Below are 22,655 nucleotides of genomic sequence, written 5' to 3'. Positions count from 1 at the left end.
GGTCTCTGTGCGAGTCTACGGGTCTCTATGTGAGTTTTTGGGTCTCTATGTGAGTCTATGGGTCTCTGTGCAAGTCTACGGATCTCTATATTAGTCTACGGGTCTCTATGTGAGACTATGGGTCTCTGTGTGAGTCTACGGGTCTCTATGTGAGTCTACGGGTCTCTATGTGAGACAATGAGGGATTTGTGGGGACGCGATGAATGTAGGAGGAGGAGGAGGAGAGGGCCTCACCGTGGGCCCCGGCGGCCCTGCTGGGCCCTGGTCTCCTTTCAATCCCGGGATGCCCTGCAGAGAGAGAGAGAGAGAGCGGAGCGGAGAGAGACGGTGACCCCGACGCGTCGTCGACTCGACCGCACCGTGGGAGCGTCAATGGGGGGTGGGGAGGAGGGGGGGGACTCTACCTCTATTCAGGGGGGCTGGACACGCGCGTGAACGTGGACACGCTCAAGTGCGCCGCCGCCGCCGTGAACGCAAAAACAACAAACAGACAAACAGCGACGTCGTTCCATCGGGAGCGACGCCTCGCCGAGTGTCGACGCGCGACGACGTTCTCGTTCGACGTCATCGCCGCCGTCGTCATCGGCGTCGTCCTCATTCTGTCTTCATCATCGTCATCGCCGTCATCGCCGTCATCGTCGTTCTCATTCTATGTCATCATCATCGCCATCATCGTCATCGCATCGTCGTCATCGCTGTTATCGTCATCGTCATTGCCATCGTCGTCATCGTTGTCGTTCTCATTCTCTGTCGTCATCATCGTCATCGCCATCATCGTCATCGCCATCATCATCATCGTCGTCGTTCTCATTCTCTGTCGTCATCATCGTCATCGCCATCGTCGTCAACGCTGTCATCATCGTCGTCGTCACTCACGGAGCATGTCCCGTGTTTCAAAATGTGCGACGACTCCGACGCCCCGGAGCGCAGCACCAACCCTAGGCCCGGCCTCTTCGCCTGGAGCTCGAGCTCTTCCCCGGACGTCCCCTTCCCGTCGCGCTCTCTTCCCCGCCCAACCCCCCCGTGTCGCCCCTCTCGAGCCCTGGCTCCCGAACCGTCTGTCCACCCCTCTCTTTCCTCCAGCCAATCCCCTCCTCCTCCCTGAACGGTTCTCAACAGTCGGCTCCAGGTTCGACTTCACGCTTTTTACAGTTTCCTTTCGAACCTCTCCTCCGATCCCGTCAATCGCTCGCCTCCCGACCGATCATCGTGGAGGCCTCTTCACGTCGACAGGAGGCCTTGGCCTGTGTCCTGCAAGTCCCTTGGGCTGCACATTTGCTTGGGGTGAGTGCTTAGTGTGCTGATCTTAAAGGTGCATTGATACTCCGACTGATGCTCCTGATGTTGTGGAGTGACTCATGCAGCCAGCTATGGCTGCAGGGTTTGGTGGTACATGTTGTTTATGTCGTATATTGAGAAAATTGGGTCACAGTTCTATGATCACTGTTACATTGCTTTTATGGCTTTATTTTGGTGATTTCGAAAAGTTTTTTGAATTGGCCATGTTTGTTTGTTGTAGTACGGAGTTAGACTGATGGCCTTAATCTAAGTTGTCTTGTGGTTGTTGTTGTTTGACTTGCATCCCACTGGGATTTTTGCACACAGCGTTGGTGTACGGTGCTTTTTTTCTGTAATATTTGCTGGGTTTTTTCCTGGATTTTCAGTTTGCACATAGTCACTATAAGATGTATTCTTGTTCATGTTTTTGTTTTTTGTTTGTTGCAGTTGCACCCGATTCAAGAGCCGAATGGCTCACAGGACTATCTAACCTATATAATTCATTTTTTGTCTGTCTGTCTGTCTATCTGTCTGTCTGTCTGTTTGTCCGTCTGCGTACGCTCCCTTCTGGGGGATTTAGCTCTCGGACCGTGGGGTTCGCCGAGATTAAATTTTGCAGGTGGGCACGCCCCCGGCCCGCGGTAAACTTAGGCATTTCCGATTTTTTGTCTCTAAACTTTAAATCGGACCGATTATCGATTTAGTGCGATTGCTCTTTATAGAGTTACGTAAATATATATTTATTTATTTAATATTGCCGGCCGGCGCGGACCACGGCGGTTGCCCCTGGCAACGGGTAGCAACAACTTCGCTGCGGGGTGGACGCCATTTTTAATTCCCGTTACAAATATGCGCACGCATTAACACGCGACTCTGAGGTAAATTCATCAAAGTTTCACGTCCTCTTCACTCCCCTTCCACCCCAATGTGTGCAATTACTATTATAGGGTCGGTAGATAATAAAATTATAGCGATTAGACAGTATTATTGTAACATACCAATGAAAATACAACTGTGTAATTAAAATTATAAACCCGACCGCGCCAAGAATCGATTCTCTGAATCGCGAAAAGGAATCGAAGGTTGTAGATTCATTTAGAATCGCCTTATTTCCGTTTAATAAAGTTGGTTATAGAGTTGATATAAACTGCTACGAATGGGAAATATCCGGCGTTGACTGGGGCTAAAATATAATTAAAAACTCCTGAAAACTTTAAAACATAACATAACAATGAAAATAAAACTCTGTAATTAAAAATGGAAACCTCCTATGCGCCAGGAATCGATTCTTTGAATCGCGCAAAGGAATCATCGAAGGTTGTAGATTCCTTTAGGATCGCGCTTAACATGTGGTGAGGGGTGAGTGGTGAGTGGTGAGGGGTGAGTGGTGAGTGGTGAGGGGTGAGGGGTGAGTGGTGAGTGGTGAGGGGTGAGTGGTGAGGGGTGAGTGGTGAGTGGTGAGGGGTGAGTGGTGAGGGGTGAGTGGTGAGGGGTGAGTGGTGAGGGGTGAGTGGTGAGTGGTGAGGGGTGAGTGGTGAGGGGTGAGTGGTGAGTGGTGAGGGGTGAGTGGTGAGGGGTGAGTGGTGAGTGGTGAGGGGTGAGTGGTGAGGGGTGGAGTGGTGAGTGGTGAGGGGTGAGGGGTGAGTGGTGAGTGGTGAGGGGTGAGTGGTGAGGGGTGAGTGGTGAGGGGTGAGTGGTGAGTGGTGAGGGGTGAGTGGTGAGGGGTGAGGGTGAGTGGTGAGTGGTGAGGGTGAGTGGTGAGGGGTGAGTGGGTGAGGTGAGGGTGAGTGTTGAGGGTGAGTGTGAGTGGTGAGGGGGAGTGGTGAGGGTGAGGTGAGTGGTGAGTGGTGAGGGGTGAGTGGTGAGTGGTGAGGGTGAGTGGTGAGGGTGAGGTGAGTGGTGATGGTGAGTGGTGAGTGTGAGGGGTGAGTGGTGAGGGGTGAGTGGTGAGGTGGTGAGTGGTGAGGGGTGAGTGGGGGGAGTGGTGAGGGGTGAGTGGTGAGGGGTGAGCGGTGAGTGGTGAGGGGTGAGTGGTGAGGGGGAGGGTGAGTGGTGAGTGGTGAGGGGTGAGGGGTGAGGGGTGAGGGGTGAGTGGTGAGTGGTGAGGGTGAGTGGTGAGGGGTGAGGGGTGAGTGGTGAGGGGTGAGTGGTGAGGGGTGAGTGGTGAGGGGTGAGGGGTGAGTGGTGAGTGGTGAGGGGTGAGTGGTGAGGGGTGAGGGGTGAGTGGTGAGGGCTGTGAGCGGTGAGGGGTGAGGGGTGAGCGGTGAGGTGAGCGGTGAGGGGTGAGCGGTGAGGGGTGAGCGGTGAGCGGTGAGGGGTGAGCGGTGAGGGGTGAGCGGTGAGGGGTGAGCGGTGAGGGATGAGCGGTGAGGGGTGAGTGGTGAGTGGTGAGGGGTGAGTGGTGAGGAGTGAGGGGTGAGTGGTGAGGGGAGAGTGGTGATTGGTGAGTGGGGAGGGTGAGTGGCGGTTGTTAGTGGTGATTAGTGAGGGGTGAGTGGTGAGGGTGAGCGTGAGTGGTGAGGGTGAGTGGTAAGAGTGAGTGGTGAGGGTGAGTGGCGGTTGTGAGAGGTGATTAGTGAGTGGTGAGGGTTAGTGGTGAGCATGAGTGGCGAGGGTGAGTGTTGAGCGTGAGTGGTGAGGGTGAGTGGTGATTGTTGAGGGTGTGATTGGTGAGGATGAGTGGTGAGTAGTGAGGGTGAGTGGTGAGGGTGAGTGGTGAGTGGTGAGGGTGAGTGGCGGTTGTGAGTGGTGATTAGTGAGGGGGAGTGGTGAGGGTGAGCGTGAGTGGTTAGGGTGAGTGGTCAGGGTGAGTGGTGAGGGTGAGTGGTGAGCGGTGAGGGTGAGTGTTGAGGGTGAGTGGTGAGTGGTTAGGGTGAGTAGTGAGGGTGAGTGGTGAGCGTGAGTGGTGAGTGGTGAGCGTGACTGGTGAGGGAGAGTGGTGAGGGAGAGTGGTGAGGGTTAGTGGTGATTAGTGAGGGGTGAGTGGTGAGGGTGAGTGGTGAGGGTGAGTGGCGGTTGTGAGAGGTGATTAGTGAGTGGTGAGGGTGAGTGGTGAGGGTTAGTGGTGATTAGTGAGGGGTGAGTGGTGAGGGTGAGTGGTGAGGGTGAGTGGCGGTTGTGAGTGGTGATTAGTGAGGGGTGAGGGTGAGTGGTGAGGGTGAGCGGTGAGGGTGAGCAGTGAGGGTGAGTGGTGATTGGTGAGGGTGTGATTGGTGAGGATGATTGGTGAGTGGTCAGGGTGAGTGGTGAGGGTGAGTGGTGAGCGGCGAGGGTCAGTGTTGAGGGTGAGTGGTGAGCGGTGAGGGTGAGTGTTGAGGGTGAGTGATGAATAGTGAGGGTGTGTGGTGAGCGTGACTGGTGAGTGGTGAGGGTGAGTGGTGAGGGTGAGTGTTGAGGGTGAGTGATGAATAGTGAGGGTGTGTGGTGAGCGTGACTGGTGAGTGGTGAGGGTGAGTGGTGAGGGAGAGTGGTGAGGGAAAGTGGTGAGGGTGAGTGGTGAGGGTGAATGGCGAGGGTGAGTGGTGAGGGTGAGTGGTGATTGGTGAGGGTGAGTGGTGAGGGTGAGTGGGGAGGGTGAGTGGCAGTTGTGAGTGGTGATTAGTGAGGGGTGAGTGGTGAGGGTGAGCGTGAGTGGTGAGGGTGAGGTTGAGTGGTGAGCGGTGAGGGTGAGCAGTGAGGGTGAGTGGTGATTGGTGAGGGTGCGATTGGTGAGGATGAGTAGTGAGGGTGAGGGTGAGTGATGAGGGTGAGTGGTAAGAGTGAGTGGTGAGGGTGAGTGACGGTTGTGAGAGGTGATTAGTGAGTGGTGAGGGTGAGTGGTGAGGGTTAGTGGTGAGCATGAGTGGTGAGGGAGAGTGTTGAGCGTGAGTGGTAAGGGTGAGTGGTGATTGTTGAGGGTGTGATTGGTGAGGATGAGGGGTGAGTGGTGAGGGTGAGTGGCGGTTGTGAGTGGTGATTAGTGAGGTGTGTGTGGTGAGGGTGAGCGTGAGTGGTGAATGGTGAGGGTGAGTGGTGATGGTGAGCATTGAGGGTGAGCAGTGAGGGTGAGTGGTGATTGGTGAGGGTGTGATTGGTGAGGATGAGTGGTGAGTGGTCAGGGTGAGTGGTGAGGGTGAGTGGTGAGAGGTGAGGGTGAGTGTTGAGGGTGAGTGGTGAGTAGTGAGGGTGAGTGGTGAGCGTGACTGGTGAGTGGTGAGGGAGAGTGGTGAGGGAGAGTGGTGAGGGTGAATGGTGAGGGTGAGTGGTGAGTGGTGAGGGTGAGTGGCAAGTGGTGTGGGTGAGTGGTGATTGGTGAGGGTGTGATTGGTGAGGATGAGTGGTGAGGGTGAGTAGTGAGGGTGAGTGCTGAGCGGTGAGGGTGACTGGTTGTTGTGAGGGTGAGTGGTGAGAGTGAGTGGTGAGGGTGAGTTGTGAGGGTGAGTGGTGATTGTTGAGGGTGTGATTGGTGAGGATGAGTGGTGAGTAGTGAGGGTGAGTGGTGACGGTGAGTGGTGAGGGTGAGTGTTGAGGGTGAGTGGTGAGTGGTGAGGGTAAGTGGCGGTTATGAGTAGTGATTAGTGAGGGGTGAGTGGTGAGGGTGAGCGTGAGTGGTGAGGGTGAGCAGTGCGGGTGAGTGGTGATTGGTGATTGGTGAGGGTGTGATTGGTGAGGATGAGTGGTCAGGGTGAGTGGTGAGGGTGAGTGGTTGTTGTGAGGGTGAGTGGTGAGGATGAGCGTGAGTGGTGAGAGTGAGTAGTGAGGATGAGTGGTGATTGGTGAGTGGTGAGGGTGAGTGGTGAGGGTGAGTGGTGCGGGTGAGTGGTGAGGGTGAGTGGTGAGGGTGAGTGGTGAGGGAGATTGGTGAGGGAGGTTGGTGAGTGGTGAGTTGTGAGGGTGAATGGTGAATAGTGAGTGGGAGTGGTGAGTGGTGAGGATGAGTGGTAAGGGTGAGTTGTGAGTGGTGAATGGTGAGGGTGAATGATGAGTACAGTCAATATGCACTGCTGTTATCATACCAGGTACCACCACCACAATATGTACTCCTCTCATCATAGCAGATACCACCACAGCAGTATGCACTGCTGTAATCATAGCAGGTACCAACACAGCAGTATGCACTGCTGTAATCATAGCAGGTACCAACACAGCAGTATGCACTGCTGTAGTGATAGCAGGTACAACCTCAGTCGGTATACACTGCTGTAGTGATAGTAGATACTGCTATTGAGTTGGTAGATACCGCTATAGTAAATACTAAAACAGTCAGTATATACCACTACAGTCAGTCAATACTGCTACAGTCAGTATATACTACTATACAGTCAGTACATACTGCTACGGTGAGTAGCTACTAGAGTCAGTAGATACTATTATAGAGTAGATACTGTTATAGATTTTGTAGTTACTACTATAGTCAGTGGATACACTATAGAGTCAGCAGATACTATACAGTTAGTCGTTACGAGTATATAGTCGGTAGATACTACTGTAGGCCCAGTAAATACTACTATGGTCAGTAGTTATTACAGTCACTAAATACTACTACACAGTCAGTAGCTACACATGGCTCAGTAGATACTACGGTACAGTCAGTAGATACTACTACAGAGTCAATAGATACCACTTCCTCTGTTGTATGTAAGGTGTTGTTAGTATATATACCTACGAGGGGTAAAGATATTTTTTGAGGGGGGGGGGGGAGACCACAATTTTCGGAAACATTTTGATATCAACTATTTACCCCACACTTTCTACAACTTTTTGGACTTGTGAAAGCCTCTTATATATATTTGTTGGTGGAGAAATGTACAAACAGCCCACCGGGCTTTGACAATACCTTAGTATCTGTGTATATATATGTAAGGTTTTTAAGAAATATATTTTTCACCCGGGCAAAGCCGGGTACTTCTGCTAGTACCTAATAAATGAACTAGAACTTGCTTCATAATTTCGGTCATTACAAACGTATAAATGTTGACCACGACGGAGATCACCCCCCCACCCCGTGTAGCCTTTCACAGGCTGTTGGGGAAAGCGCCGTTTGCGAGCGATGATCATAATAATCGGCGCGTCCTTAATCTGTTGTCCACCGCAAGGCCAAATGAATATGTTTGGCCGTGTCCTTTGGTTGAGATCGTTAGCGTGGCCTAACACACGAGTCAATTGTGAACAGTGAGCGAGTGATTGTGTGGGCCACTGAGTGGGCGAATGGGCGAGTGGATTAGTGGGTGAGCGATTGAACGATTGAGTGAGTGAGTGGTTATGCGAATGAGTGCGTGAGTGAATAATTGAGTGATGAGTGGATGAGTGGGCCAGGTTTTGAGTGAGTGGGTGATTGAGTGAGTGGGTGAATAGGTGAGTGGGGGGCATGGTTGAGTGGGTAAGTGGGTAAGGTTTCAAGTGAGTGGGTGGGTGAATAGTTGAGTGAGTGGGCGAGTGGGTGAATGGGCGAGTGGGTGAGTGGGTGAATGGGTGAGTCGGTGAATGGGTGAGTGGGTGAGTGGGTGAATGGGTGAGTGGGTGAATGGGTGAGTGGGTGAATGGGTGAGTGGGTGAGTGGGTGAATAGGTGAGTGGGTGAATGGGTGAGTGGGTGAGTGGGTGAATGGGTGAGTGGGTGAATGGTCGAGTGGGTGAGTGGGTGAATGGGTGATTGGGTGAATGGGTGAGTGGGTGAGTGGGTGAGTGGGTGAGTGGGTGAATGGGTGAGTGGGTAAATGGGTGAGTGGCTGAATGGGTGAGTGGCTGAATGGGTGAGTGGGTGAGTGGGTGAATGGGTGAGTGGGTGAATGGGTGAGTGGGTGAATGGGTGAGTGGGTGAGTGGGTGAATGGGTGAGTGGATGAATGGGTGAGTGGGTGAGTGGGTGAATGGGTGAGTGGGTGAATGGTCGAGTGGGTGAGTGGGTGAATGGGTGAGTGGGTGAATGGGCGAGTGGGTGAATGGACGAGTGAGTGGGTGAGTGAGTAAGGTGTTGACAATGGTTGCCACAACAAGCGGCACAGAAATTTGAGGGACAAATACAATCGTGGCGATCGTATTTGGCCATCTGCCTAGGTTGCACGTGCACACACGTGTACGTGCGTGTGCGCCTGTGTGCAGACGCATGTGTGTGTGTACGCGAGTGTGTGCATGCGTGTGTGTGTACATGTGTGTGTACGCGAGTGTCTGTGCACATGTGTGTGTATGCGAGTGTGTGTGCGTGCACGTGTGTGTGTGCGTATGGGGAGCGGTAGTGTAGCGGCTAGCGCGCTGCGCTGTGAACCTGGCGACCCGGGTTCGATTCCTGCTCACGGCCAACACCAGTGACGATTATCTGAACCGGTCCTGGGCCTCCTCTAGGTCGACTCAGTCTTTAATGAGTACCTGGTGCGGTGTGTAAACATCGCCACTGGGGAGACAAAGGCTGTCGGGCGTGATGCTGGCCACCCACCCCCTCGTGTACCGTTCCAGCCTTCATAGGTGCTCGCTAACAGCACTTGCCCCTACAATCTGCTAAGGCTATACGGGGGGATCTTTATCTTTGTGTGGGTGCGTACGCGCGTGGCTTGCGGTGCGGTCGCTCACTCACCACGGGGCCCGGCAGTCCCCTCTCGCCCGGGAAGCCTCGCAGTCCTGGGGGGCCCTCCTTCCCCGGACTCCCCAGGGGCCCCGGGTCTCCCTGCATGCCAGAGACGGGGGGGGGTGGGGGGGGGTTAGGGAATTGGGGGGCACAAGTGGGTAGATTCAGGCTGGCCCCCACTTTTCTCTCCGCCTGATGAAGACCGCCTGTGCTGCGATCGAAACGTCGTGGGTTCTTTTGCTTTTATTTAAGATGTTTTGTTTTCTATTCACGTGACTTTACCGAAAGAACCAATAATATGAATTCCTGCATTCACCAACGTTTTAAGTCTAAATTGAACCGCCTCGACGGGGTTAGGGTTTCCACGTAGGCATAAGATCTTTGAACAAACTCCGAAACAAGAAAGAGCTCATCGAATCGAGTCACTCACAATTCTGAAGAGATGCCACGACTCTAAGGCAACACCGACTTCGTTCACACTGACCTCTGCTGCTGTCACATCGTCCAATGCCAACACTCTGGAGCCCTTACGAGCAGCTACATTTGGAGGCTTGCCCCTCACTTTTCTCTCCGCCTGATGAAGACCGCCTGTGCTGCGATCGAAACGTCGTGGGTTCTTTTGCTTTTATTTTTGAATTTTTAGTTTTCTATTTACGTGACTTCACCGAAAGAACCAAGAATATGAATTCCTGCCGTCACGAAAGTTTTAAGTCTAGAGAGAGGAGCTTACAAAGCTTCGTTTGTGAGGGCTTTAAATCTGCTCCCTCCCCACCACGTTACGTGTGCACTTTAAATCACCGGGTCTATCTACAGCCAGGTGAAATCTCAGCATTAGGCGGGCAAATCTGACGTGGCCACGTCTCCGTGAGCCACGCCGTGTGTCCACGGTGGGAGACACCCGCAGATTTCAACGTTCGCTTGAAAACCGCGGAACAAAAACACATTCAGAGGCGCCAAAGTGCCCTCTGGCCCTGCCACCTGTGCAGCGAAGCCAGACGGGAGCACTCCCAGGGGCACTTCTGCGGGTTTCTAACTTTTCATTCCAACTTCGAGTTGCAACGGGAGAATATTCGCGGAAGCCGGTGGCTGCTGTCCCTGGGCAGCTTAGCCAGAAGCGAGGGCTCCCACGGTGCTGCCACAGATTTCTAACTTTTCAATAACACTTTGATTGAAACGGGGGGAATATCTGCGGAAGCCGGCGGCAGCCTAAGCGGCAACGCTTGTCCACGTGCAGCTTAGCCAGATGCGAGCACTCCCACGTTGCTGCCGCAGATTTCTAACTTTTCAATAACACTTCCATTGAAACGGGGGAAATATCCGCGGAAGCCGGCGGTAGCCTCGGGGGCAACACTTGTCCCTGGGCATCTTAGCCAGAAGCGAGCACTCCCACGTTGCTGCCGCAGATTTCTAACTTTTCAATAACACTTCGATTGAAACGGGGGAAATATCCGCGGAAGCCGGAGGTAGCCTCGGGGGCACGCTTGTCCCCATGCAGCTTAGCCATAAGCGAGGGCTACCACGGTGCTGCCGCAGATTTCTAAACTTCATGCCACGAGGACATTCGAAGTGGTTCTTTCGACTTCGCCGCGGCCTCACCTTGGACCCCTCCTTGCCGTCGGCGCCGGGCAGGCCGAGCTCGCCCGGGGGGCCCGGCGGGCCGGGGTGGCCTCGCTCCCCCATGGGCCCGGTCTGCCCCGAAGGGCCCTGTGGACAGCGGAGGTGGTGGTGGTGGTGGTGGTGGGGGTGGTGGTGGTGGTGTTGGGGGTGGTGGTGGTCGGGGTGGTGGTTATGGTGGGGGGTGGTAGTGGTGGGGGTGGTGTGGGGGTGGTGGTGGGGGTGGTGGTGTTAGTGGTGGTGGGGGTGGTGGTGGTGGTGGTGGTGGGGGTGGTGGTGTTAGTGGTGGGGGTGGTGGGGTTAGTGGTGGGGATGGTGGGGGTGGTGGTGTTAGTGGTGGGGGTGGTGGGGGTGGTGGTGATGGTGGGGGTGGTGGTGGTGGTGTTAGTGGTGGGGGTGGTGGGGTGGTGGTGATGGTGGGGGTGGTGGGGGTGGTGGGGGTGTTAGTGGTGGGGATGGTGGGGGGTGGTGGTGATGGTGGGGGTGGTGGGGGTGGGGGATGGTGGTGGTGTTAGTGGTGGGGGTGGTGGTGGTGGGGTGGGTGCGGGGGGGGTGGTGGTGTTAGTGGGGGTGGTGGTGGTGTTAGTGGGGGGGGTGGTGGTGTTGTGGGGGGGTGGTGGTGGTGTTAGTGGTGGGGGTGGTGGTGGTGTTAGTGGTGGGGGTGGTGGTGTTAGTGGTGGGGGTGGTGGTGGTGGGGGTGGTGGGGATGGTGGGGGTGGTGGTGGTGGGGTGTGGGGGGTGTAGTGGTGGGGCTGGTGGTGGTGTTAGTGGTGGGGGTGGTGGGGGGTGGTGGTGTTAGTGGTGGGGGTGGTGGGGGGGTGGGGTGGTGGGGGTGGTGGGGGTGGTGGGGGGGGGGGGGGGGGTGGTGTTAGTGGTGGTGGTGTTAGTGGTGGGGGGTGGTGGTGTTAGTGGTGGGGGTGTGGGGGGGGTGGGGGTGGTGGGGGGTGGGGTGGTGGTGGTGGTGTAGTGGTGGTGGTGTAGTGTGGGTGGTGGTGTAGTGGGGGGGGTGGGTGGTGGTGTTAGTGGTGGGGGTGGTGGTGTTAGTGGTGGGGGTGGTGGGGGTGGTGGTGGGTGGTGGGGGTGGTGGTTAGTGTGGGGGGTGGTGGGGGGGTGGTGGTGTTAGTGGTGGCTGGTGGTGGTGTTAGTGGTGGGGGTGGTGGGGGTGGTGTTGATGGTGGGGGTGGTTGTGGTGTTAGTGGTGGGGGTTGGTGGTGTTATGGGGGGGGTGGTGCGGGGGTGGTGGTGTAGTGGTGGGGGTGGTGGGGGTGGTGGTGTTAGTGGTGGGGGTGGTGGTGTTCGTGGTGGGGGTGGTGGTGTAGTGGTGGGGGTGGTGGTGTTAGTGGTGGGGGTGGTGGGGGTGGTGGTGATGGTGGGGTGGTGGTGGTGTTAGTGGTGGGGGTGGTGGTGTTAGTGGTGGGGGTGGTGGGGTGGTGGTGTTGTGGTGGGGGTGGTGGGGGGGGTGGGGGTGGTGGGGGTGGTGGGGGGGGGGTGGTGGTGGTTGTGTAGTGGTGGTGGTGTTAGTGGTGGGGGTGGTGGTTGTTAGTGGTGGGGGTGGTGGGGGTGGTGGTGGTTCGTGGTGGGGGTGGTGGGGGTGGTGGTGGTGGTGTTAGTGGTGGTGGTGTTAGTGGTGGGGGTGGTGGTGTTAGTGGTGGGGATGGTGGGGGTGGTGGTGTTAGTGGTGGGGGAGGTGGGGGGGGGTGGGGGTGGTGGGGGGGGGGTGGTGGTGGTGGTGTTAGTGGTGGTGGTGTTAGTGGTGGGGGTGGTGGTGTAGTGGTGGGGGTGGTGGAGGTGGTGGTGTTAGTGGTGGGGGTTGGTGGTGTTAGTGGTGGGGGTGGTGGGGGGGGTGGTGGTGGTGTTAGTGGTGGAGGTGGTGGTGTTAGTGGTGGGGGTGGTGGGGGTGGTGGTGTTAGTGGTGGGGGTGGTGGGGGGGGTGGGGGTGGTGGGGGTGGTCGGGGGGGGGTGGTGGTGGTGGTGTTAGTGGTGGTGGTGTTAGTGGTGGGGGTGGTGGTGTTAGTGGTGGGGGTGGTGGGGGTGGTGGTGTTAGTGGTGGGGGTGGTGGGGGGGGTGGGGTGGTGGGGGTGGTGGGGGGGGGGTGGTGGTGGTGGTGTTAGTGGTGGTGGTGTTAGTGGTGGGGGTGGTGGGGGTGGTGGTGATGGTGGGGGTGGTGGTGGTGGTGTTAGTGGTGGGGGTGGTGGGGGGGGTGGTGATGGTGGGGGTGGTGGGGGTGGTGGTGGTGTTAGTGGTGGGGGTGGTGGTGGGGGTGGTGGGGAGGGTGGTGATGGTGGGGGTGGTGGTGGTGTTAGTGGTGGGGGTGGTGGAGGTGGTGGTGGTGTTAGTGGTGGGGATGGTGGGGGTGGTGGTGATGGTGGTGGTGGTGGGGGTGGTGGTGGTGGGGGTGGTGGGGGTGGTGGTGGTGGGGGTGGTGATGGGGGTGGCGGTGGTGGGGGTGGTGGTGGTGGGGGAGGTGTTAATGGTGGGGGTGGTGGGGGAGGTGGTGATGGTGGGGGTGGTGGGGGTGGAGGTGGTGGTGGTGGGGGTGGTGGTGGTGGGGGTGGTGGTGGTGGTGGGGGTGGTGGTGGTGGGGGTGGTGGTGGGGGTGGTAGTGGTGGGGGTGGTGGTGGTGGGGGTGGTGGTGGTGGTGGTGGGGGTGGTGGTGGTGGTGTTGGGGGTGGTGGTGGTCGGGGTGGTGGTTATGGTGGGGGTGGTAGTGGTGGGGGTGGTGGTGTTGGGGGTGGTGGTGGTGGGGTTGGTGGTGGTGGGGGTGGTGGTGGTGGTGGTGGTGGGGGTGGTGGTGGTGGTGGTGGTGGGGTGGTGGTGGTGGTGGGGGTGGTGGGGGTGGTGTTGGTGGTGGTGGGGGTGGAGGTGGTGGAGGTGGGGGTGGAGGTGGGGGTGGTGGGGGTGGTGGTGGTGGGGGTGGGGGTGGTGGAGGTGGTGGTGGGGGGTGGGGGTGGGGGTGGAGGTGGTGGTGGTGGGGGTGGTGGTGGTGGTAGTGGTGGATTATCACGAGTGATTTATTAACATGAGTGTCGACGTCGTCATAATTATTATTCTTCATCGCTGCGCAACGTTGAACGACAGGAGATGCAGCTCGTCCGGCGTTTCGGCAGCGCCGCCTACCTGAGGCCCGACTACGCCGGGAGGTCCAGCCACTCCAGTCTTGCCTTGGAAACCCTGAAGCAGCAGCAGTAGCAGCAGCAGCAGCAACAGCAGCAGCAGCAGCAACAGCAGCAGCAGCAGCAACAGCAGCAACGGGGCAGACACAAAACAGCTTGGCACGCGGCAGGAGGCTTTCGCGATCAATATCTTCCACATCTTTTGACTTGAAACTCTCGTGACTGCAGGAATTCGTATTCTTGGTTCTTTCGGTAAAGTCACGTAGATAGAAAATAAAAATAAAATAAAAAAATTAAAAATGTTTCCGCCTGAGAATAACCGCTTGTGTTGCGATCGAAACGTCGTGATACATTATTTTTATTTTATTTTTCCACCTACGTGACTTTACCGAAAGAACCAAAGAGTATACAATAAAAAAAACACTGTATGGTGTGTGCATCCTCATATCAAGCAAGCAGCAGCATCAGCATGCAAGATCACAAACAGTAGCATGATAAGTAGCATCATAGACACCAATTACCAAAATCAATACGTAAAACAGTTCAGTAAGATAATTTGTGTCTATTTTTTTGCGTTTCTCCCTCGTGATGGGACTGTAGGATGAACGTTGAGATTATAAGGGGCACGGGGTGACCAATAAGGTGTCTGAACCAGTCTGTAATAAGGTAGGGCACTGGTAAGGTAGGGCACTGGCAAGGGGTTGACAGGTTTGTCTTCTTCCTGCGTTTAGTGCGACGGTAACGGAGCGCTCCTGGAACAACCGCATCGTCCTCGTCGTGAGTCGGATCGTGGCAAACGGGAGCCGCCGTTTCCCCAGAGGCGGTCGAAACGTCGCCCGCCCGATGTGCCACGGGCGAATATCCGCACGGAGAAGTCACCCGGGAACGGCTGAAGCTTCACGCGCCACGCGATGTCGGAAAACCTGGGGGGCCGGCTCCGTTGTAACGCGCTCGGAGTCGCGTCGCGTGTCGGAAGACTCGTCGCCAATCAAGTTTCGGCGTCGCAAATGGTTCCGCGGTGGCCCATTTTTCCTTCCGATATTTGAAAGCCGCCGGGGAGCTCTGGCGCTTTTAAATGACCTCAGTTGAACGCTCAATTCTTGACAAACGCTTCTCGTATTCCTGGTTCTTTCGGTAAAGTCACGTAGAAGGGAAATAATAAAATAATATAAATATTAAACAATTAAAATATTATTTATATAATGTTATTGTTTCCCTTCTACGTGACTTTACCGAAAGAACCAAGGATATGAATCCCTGCAGTCACGAAAGCTTTACATCGAAATTTAACCGCTTCTCGTGTTTAGTTTGTTGTCCTTCCCCCAGCAGCTTCAACGAGCGAGGCCGGCTCCGTGCGGTGCGGAAGACGCTCGACACACGTACACACGCGCGTCTACGCGAACGCCGTATTAAGGGGCCGTCCATAAATGACGTCGCGTGATTTTGGACGATTTTTGACCCCCCCCACCCCCCATCACATGGCGTCACAAAAAGTCAGACCCCCCCTCAAATATGACGTCTCAAAGCTCTGCCCCCCCCCCCCCCCACCAAAAACTTTTTTCCATTTTGAAAATAAAACATGCTTCAAATCGCTTTAAACTATTGTCATTGTAGTGCGTATTTAATGTGGCGCTGCACTCTGATGTTGTAGGAGAAAACATTTATTAAAAAGTCTATTTAATTAAGTAGAACGTGTATGTCTATATTTAAAGTTGCGCATTTTCACGTGACGTCATATTTCTCAAACCCCCCCCTCGTCACACATCGTCACAAATGTCTGACCCCCCCCCCGCTCCCCTAGGTGCGTGACGTCATTTATGGACGGCCCCTAATGTGGATGGACGTGAACCGGACTCCCGCCTGTCACTGCGGCACCCCCCCCCCCCCCCCACCGCCCCCTCCCGCGAATCCGCGTCGTCCAATTTCGCCGCGGGTTAAAAAGCGCGGCAAGATGTTTAATAGTGTTGACGAAATCGGGTGTGATTTACAACGCGCGTTTTCATCGCGACGGACAGAATGCGACCTTATGGGGTCTGTTGGCGTTGTTAAATATTAAACGTAGCGGGAAGGGAAAAAGCTAAGAGCGTAGAAAACGCGCCGGCTCCGTCGCGAGTTACAGAGGGCGTCCAAAAATTAGCGCAACTCCAAGCCGGAGTCGACCGTGGCTGTTGACAGCGGATCGTTCATTTTCTTGACGTGCTCTCTCGCTCGCTCGCTCTCGCTCACTCTCTCTCGCTCGCTCGCTTGCTCTCTCTCGCTCGCTCTCGCTCTCGCTCGCTCGCTCTCTCTCGCTCTCGCTCACTCACTCTCTCTCGCTCTCGCTCGCTCGCTCTCGCTCTCTCTCGCTCTCGCTCGCTCGCTCGCTTGCTCTCTCTCTCTCGCTCTCTCTCGCTCTCGCTCGCTCGCTCTCTCTCGCTCTCGCTCGCTCTCTCTCGCTCTCTCTCGCTCTCTCTCTCTCGCTCTCTCTCGCTCTCTCTCTCTCGCTCTCTTTCGCTCTCTCTCGCTCTCTCTCGCTCGCTCTCTCTCGCTCTCTCTCTCTCTCTCTCTCGCTCGCTCGCTCTCGCCGCTCGCTCTCGCTCGCTCGCTCTCGCTCGCTCGCTCGCTCGCCTCGCTCTCTCTCGCTCTCTCTCGCTCTCTCTCGCTCTCTCTCTCTCTCTCGCTCGCTCGCTCTCGCTCGCTCGCTCTCTCTCGCTCTCGCTCGCTCGCTCTCTCTCGCTCTCGCTCGCTCGCTCTCTCTCGCTCTCTCTCGCTCTCGCTCGCTCGCTCGCTGCTCTCTCTCTCTCGCTCTCTCTCGCTCTCGCTCGCTCGCTCTCTCTCGCTCTCGCTCGCTCTCTCTCGCTCTCTCTCGCCTCTCTCTCTCTCGCTCTCTCTCGCTCTCTCTCCTCTCCTCTCTCTCTCGCTCTCGCTCGCTCTCTCTCGCTCTCTCTCGCTCTCTCTCGCTCGCTCTCTCTCGCTCTCTCTCTCTCTCTCTCGCTCGCTCGCTCTCGGCTCGCTCGCTCTCTCTCGCTCCTCTCTCTCGCTGCGCTCTCGCTCGCTCGCTCTCTCTCGCTCGCTCGCTCTCGCTCGCTCGCTCTCTCTCGCTCTCTCTCTCTCTCTCTCGCTCGCTCGCTCTCGCTCGCTCGCTCCTCGCTCTCGCTCGCTCTCTCTCGCTCTCTCGCTCTCTCTCGCTCGTCGCTCTCGCTCGCTCGCTCTCTCTCGCTCTCGCTCGCTCTCTCTCGCTCTCGCTCGCTCTCTCTCGCTCTCACTCTCGCTCTCGCTCGCTCTCTCTCGCTCTCACTCTCGCTCTCGCTCGCTCGCTCGCTCTCGCTCGCTCGCTCGCTCTCTCTCGCTCTCTCTCGCTCGCTCTCTCTCGCTCTCTCTCGCTCGCTCTCTCTCGCTCTCTCTCGCTCTCTCTCTCTCGCTCGCTCGCTCGCTCTCTCTCGCTCTCGCTCGCTCTCTCTCGCTCTCTCTCGCTCTCTCTCGCTCGCTCTCGCTCGCTCGCTCTCGCTCGCTCGCTCTCTCTCGCTCTCTCTCTCTCGCTCTCTCTTGCTCGCTCTCTCTCGTTCTCTCTCTCCAATTTCTACAAAAACACCTCCGACCCTCAAAGACGGAACGAGTGCGAGACGGATGGACCGGGGTCCGTATATAAAAAAAAAATATAACAATTGGGGCCTCCAACCTCTCCTTCCGCTGCAGTCCGAGCCGGGGCCGCGTTTCTCTCTCGGCACTCGGCCGATCTGGCGCTGCGGTTCGCTGCGGTGAAATTCATTCAGTGGCCGCCAGACCTCGGCTACGAATCGATTCCCGCTGCCACCCAAACACGGACGCCGATTCCCCCCCCCCCCCCCCCCCCCCCCGAATGTACCGTGTCGAACCAGTACGGGTGGCGACCCCATGTGACAAATTCACCTCTCCTGCCATTCGATGAATTCCCGTCGGTCCGAGTCACGATTCGTCTCTGAAAGGTCTATCCGTAATCTCTCGAACGCACGCGCACAAACACAAAGGCACAAACAAACACACGCACGCAAACACGCACGTATGCACGCACACAAAACACACACACGGACACAAAACACATGCACACGCGGACACATGCATGCAAACACATGGACACGCACGCACACAGGGATCTAGGAACCTCCCAATGGGGGAGGGTTGTCCAGAATGTCAATCTTTTTAAGTAGGGCCCCGAGATTAATAAACAGGACAATCCACGTACTATGTCCTCTATAAATAACACTACAATACCAATGCGTTTGTGGTCTCAGGAGGAGGAGGGGGGGGGGAGTAGTGGAGAGGGGGTAGCGTGGGGGGAGGGAGCAAACCCTCCCCAAACCCCCACCAAACACCCCCCCCCCACCTCGGATCTGCCAATGCTCATCACGGGACTGCTGCTGGTGCTGCTGCTGCTCATGGGGAGGGGTGAACTCACGATCTCTCCTCGCTGTCCCGGATGCCCCGGTGGTCCATCTTTGCCAGCGGGGCCCTGGGGATTGGAAGGGACAAAAAAAGACGAGAGTCTCGTCAGCTCCCCCCGTCCATACCGGGCTCAACGAGTTCCCAGAGAGCTTGCACACAATCCTTCGCAGGCTCGGGCGCGGGCACGGGCGGACGCGTGGGGAGGCCACGGGTGGCCAAGAGATGTTAACTACCTCGCCTGGTGTGCAGGAGGTCGTGCGTTCGTTCCCGACCATGACGCCTGGTGCTGTATATTTGGAGTTTGCGTGTTTCTCTCTCTCATCATCATCACTGTGGCTAGGAGATGTTAACTACCTCGCCTGGTGTGCAGGATGTCGTGGTTTCGATCCCGACCCTGACGCCTGCTGCTGTATATTTAGAGTTTGCGTGTCTCTCTCTCTCTCTCTCATTATCATCACGGTGGGTAGGAGATGTTAACTACCTCGCCTGGTATACAGGAGGTCGTGGGTTCGATCCCGACCCTGACGCCTGCTGCATTATTGGAGTTTGAGTTTCTCTCTCTCTCTCCCCGTGGTGGCGTGGATTTTCCTCCGGGTCCTCGGGTTTTTCCCTTCCTCACTTTGAATGGACGTCGCGCGTTTCGAGTGTTTGGCTGCAGCTCTACACTTCCACGTGATGATGACGACGACGACGACGACGATGATGATAAGCCCCCCACTTGGTTGGGCTATCATTTGTCATGGCCAGGTCGCTGCTGAAAAATAGCTACGTAGCAGCTCAGCGAGCGCCTTACATCTGGTGAAACGAAGCGAATATTTAAATTAAAAAAATAAGGCGGACGGCAGGGTTGAGATTCTGCACGGATATTTCGATGGGGAGCGAGGGTTTGGCGGCAGGGAACAGTGTTCATCATGAAGGTTTTTGGGTTAGATCGCGTTATTTATAAATGTGTCGCCACCCTCCACCACCCGACACGGCCAAACAGTTAAAAATTGTCACGTTGGCAAAAGACAAATAGTTCATTACTTTAGCCCACCGGTGTGTTTGAAGAGTGAATCCACAACTTTTCGAATTTTTGAGTACGACATTTTTCTGGTAATTACATCCAGCATCAGCGGGCAATTTGCCAGAATAGTGAAGCCCTCCACTTACTCCCGGCCTTAAATAGAGCAGCAAGGGTGACATCATCATTCAACCCATTCAGGTGCAGCCAACGTGATGAGGCCTACGCGATGGGGCCTACACAATGAGGCCTACGCGATGTGGCCTACGCGATGGGGCCTACATGATGGGGCCTACGCGATGAGGTCTACGTGATAAAGCCTACGTGATGGGGCCTACGCGATGGGGCCTACGCAATGAGGCCTACGCGAAGGGGCCTACGCGGTGGGGCCTACGCGATGGGGCCTACGCGATGGGGCCTACGCGATGAGGCCTACGCGATAAAGCCTACGTGATAAAGCCTACGTGAACAACTGACGGCGCAGTGTGTTCAACGCACCACGTTATGGCTGGTTATATCGGTGGAGGGATATCATTGGAGGGGCGGGCCCGGCGCTCCGTCACACCGACAGCTTCGGTGACCCGCTCTGACCAGCGCGGTGGCGTATGGCCAAAGCGACATTGTGCGTGGGGAGGTGTTCGTCAATGGTTATGATTTAACGGGATGACACCAGTGATGATGATGATGACCATCACCACGACGAAGACCAAGACGATGATGTCATTCATAATAACCATGGCAATGGTGATGATGACCATGGTGATGGTGACCATGGTAATGGTGACCATGGTGATGGTCACCACGGTGATGATGACCACGGTGATGGTGACCACGGTGATGGTGACCACGGTGATGTTGACCATAGTGATGTGACCATGGTGATGGTGACCACGGTGATGGTGGCCATGGTGATGGTGGCCATGGTGATGGTGACCACGGTGATAATGACCATAGCTATGAGGACCATGGTGATAATGACCATAGCTATGAGGACCACAGTGATGGTGATGATCACAGTGATGATGACCACGGTGATGGTGATGATCACAGTGATGATGACCATGGTGATGGTGACCATGGTGATGGTGACCACGGTGATGGTGACCACGGCGATGATGACCACGGTGATGGTGACCATGGTGATGGTGACCATGGCGATGAGGACCACGGTGGTGATGATGACCACGGCGATGACCACGGTGATGGTGACCACGGCGATGATGACCACGGTGATGGTGACCATGGTGATGGCAACCTAGGTGATGGTGACCATGGCGATGGTGACCATGGTGATGGTGACCACGGTGATGATGACTACCTGATTATAACCATGGCGATGGGGACCATGGTGATGGTGACCACGGTGATGATGACCACCTGATTATAACCATGGCGATGGGGACCACAGTGATGGTGACCACGGTGATGACGACCATGGTGATGACGACGACGATGGACAACACCACCACCGAGGATGACAGCACTCACCGGAGGTCCCTTGGGTCCAGGGAAGCCAGTGGGCCCTTGCGATCCGGGAGGTCCCTGGGGATAAACCAGGGGGATAACATTAGTCGGACGAATTCAACACAACATTAGTTAGACAATTCAGCACAGCATTGCTCTGCAGCGAGTCCTTCAAACAGCCGGGGCGATGTGACCCAGGCTCTCCATTTCTTAAATAAACCAAAGCATAATAACCCTGCTTGCCAAGTTACAGCTGGGAATCCTGTTTGCTAGTGTTTGCTTATCATCATCGGCAGCAGCAGCAGCAACAGTCATGATCGATCCACTGCTGGATGAAGATGTTGCCAAGCTGTCACCAGGGCCGTGCAATGTAGACAGGAGGCAGGAGGCCACACGTGGGATCACACAACAACATCAACAACAACTGCAGCAGCAACAACTACGGCAACAACCACAGCACCAACATCAACGACTGCAGCAACAACAACTCTCAACCTTTCATAGAGAAAATTCAACTCTTTCAAAGAGACAATTCAACTCACACCATTTCAAAGAAACAATTCAGCTCACACCAATTCAAAGAGACAATTCAACTCACACCAATTCAAAGAGACAATCGACTCAAACCCTTTCAAAGAGACAATTCAACTCACACCCTTTCAGAGACAATTCAACTCTTACCCTTTCGCCCTGCGGCCCGGGCGCGCCATCTGACCCGGTGTTGCCCTGAAATGACACGACGGGTGACGCGCCCACGGTGAGATCATGGGTCGCCGAGTAATACAGAAATTACTACACCGGGGGGGGGGGAAGCGAGGGCTGTACACCCCCGTCTGGCACTGGCAAGCATCACAGACTCCACCTGGGGGGGAGGGGTGGTAGCGGCTGCCACCGGTTTGCTCCCGACGTGTAAACGCTCGGTTCCATGCACAGCAGCAGTAGCGGGCCGTTCGCGACCAACATCATCTACAATAGCGGCTTGTTGTTGGGTCAGATCGTGTGAACGCGCCAATGTGTGTCATCAAAATCGGTGTAAGGTTCGTGTCAGGCGAAACAAAAACGTGGCCGATTCGTCGCCAGTCCAGCGCACGCCGGTTGTGTGCTGGAGAGCTAAAACCACTTGAACATTTACCATTCGAGTACTTGAGGGGTGAGATGCCCCCCCCACCCCCCCCCGTTTGCCCCTCAAACCCGATCCCCCTACCACCCCTCCACCACCCCCGACCGCCCCCCCCTACCGCCCCCCCACCGCTAACCGCCAACGGCGAATCAATGACGGACACGCCGCTTATTCTGAAGGTTGCCAATTTTGTCGACAGATCATCGTGAGCGCTGTAACGTTCCATCGATCTCAGCCCACCGTCGCCACCCACCACCGTCGCCCGCCCCACCGTCGGCAGCCCCACCGTCGCCAGCCGCACGTGTGAAGTTCAATAGCCACTCGGAAACAGCGGGTAGGGCACGCAATCATAATGATAACAATAATAACATTTAGGTACAAAGGTTCCCAGTGTGAAATGGGGTTAGGAGTCGGGAGCGAGACTCAGGACCGGTTCAGATCTCGCTCGCCGTCAACGTTGACCATGGCCGCGAATCGAACTTGGGACCCGCACGTTTCTCAGCGCAGTTAACGTGACAATAATCTGGAAACGTGCACAGGTTTCCTGAAGTTCGGAGGTGCGGGGGGAGGCACTCGCGCACTGCGGGAGAGGGTGAGACAACAAACTCCACACAGAGAGGGCACCCGAGGCAATAATTTAACCCAGGCACCTTGTGCGCAGCGAGGCGCGGTGGTGGTGGGTGGTAGGTGCTGGTAGCAATGGGGGTTTGGTGGTGGTGGTGGTGGTGGTGCAGTGGCGGTGGTGGTGGCGGTGGTGGCAGAGGTGGTGGTGGCGGTGGGAGCGGTGGTGGTGGCGGTGGCGATGGTGGCGGTGGTGGCGTTGGTGACGGTGGTGGTGGTGGCGGTGCAGTGGTGGTGGCGGTGGTGGTAGTGGTGGTGGCGTTGGTGGCGGTGGCGATGGTGGCGGTGGTGGCGGTGGTGACGGTGGTGGCGGTGGTGGTGGTGCAGTGGTGGTGGCGGTGGTGGCGGTGGTGGCGGTGGTGGCAGTGGGGGCGGTGGTGGCGGTGACGGTGGTTTAGCGCGGAGCCCCGACCGTGTGTGCAGTGTCACCTTGGGGCCTGACTTTCCTTGCTGCCCTCTTTGGCCCCGCTCTCCACGTGGACCCTAGACAATTAGAGAGACAC

The 22,655-nt window shown here is 56.2% G+C and overlaps 1 protein-coding gene across 1 annotated transcript in view; it reads right to left on the bottom strand.

Moving 5' to 3' along the window:
• Positions 1–165: 165 nt before the first annotated feature.
• Positions 166–22,655, bottom strand: part of LOC133360104 (collagen alpha-1(XI) chain-like) — a 64,802-nt gene continuing 42,312 nt past the window's right edge. The window contains exons 12-19 of the mRNA XM_061578690.1: positions 22,582–22,635; positions 21,093–21,137; positions 20,436–20,489; positions 17,958–18,011; positions 13,548–13,601; positions 10,413–10,520; positions 8,826–8,915; positions 166–288 (exon numbers count right to left, since the gene is read on the bottom strand). Of these exons, the coding sequence (XP_061434674.1) occupies positions 166–288; positions 8,826–8,915; positions 10,413–10,520; positions 13,548–13,601; positions 17,958–18,011; positions 20,436–20,489; positions 21,093–21,137; positions 22,582–22,635 (582 nt within the window). The remainder of the gene's footprint in view (positions 289–8,825; positions 8,916–10,412; positions 10,521–13,547; positions 13,602–17,957; positions 18,012–20,435; positions 20,490–21,092; positions 21,138–22,581; positions 22,636–22,655) is intronic.

The sequence above is a fragment of the Lethenteron reissneri genome, chromosome 67 (assembly GCF_015708825.2).
Source record: "Lethenteron reissneri isolate LAM-NWPU_2019-01 chromosome 67, ASM1570882v1, whole genome shotgun sequence".
NCBI lineage: Eukaryota > Metazoa > Chordata > Hyperoartia > Petromyzontiformes > Petromyzontidae > Lethenteron > Lethenteron reissneri.
Note: the sequence above shows the minus strand (reverse complement) of the source record. Positions and strands in the feature narration are given on the sequence as shown.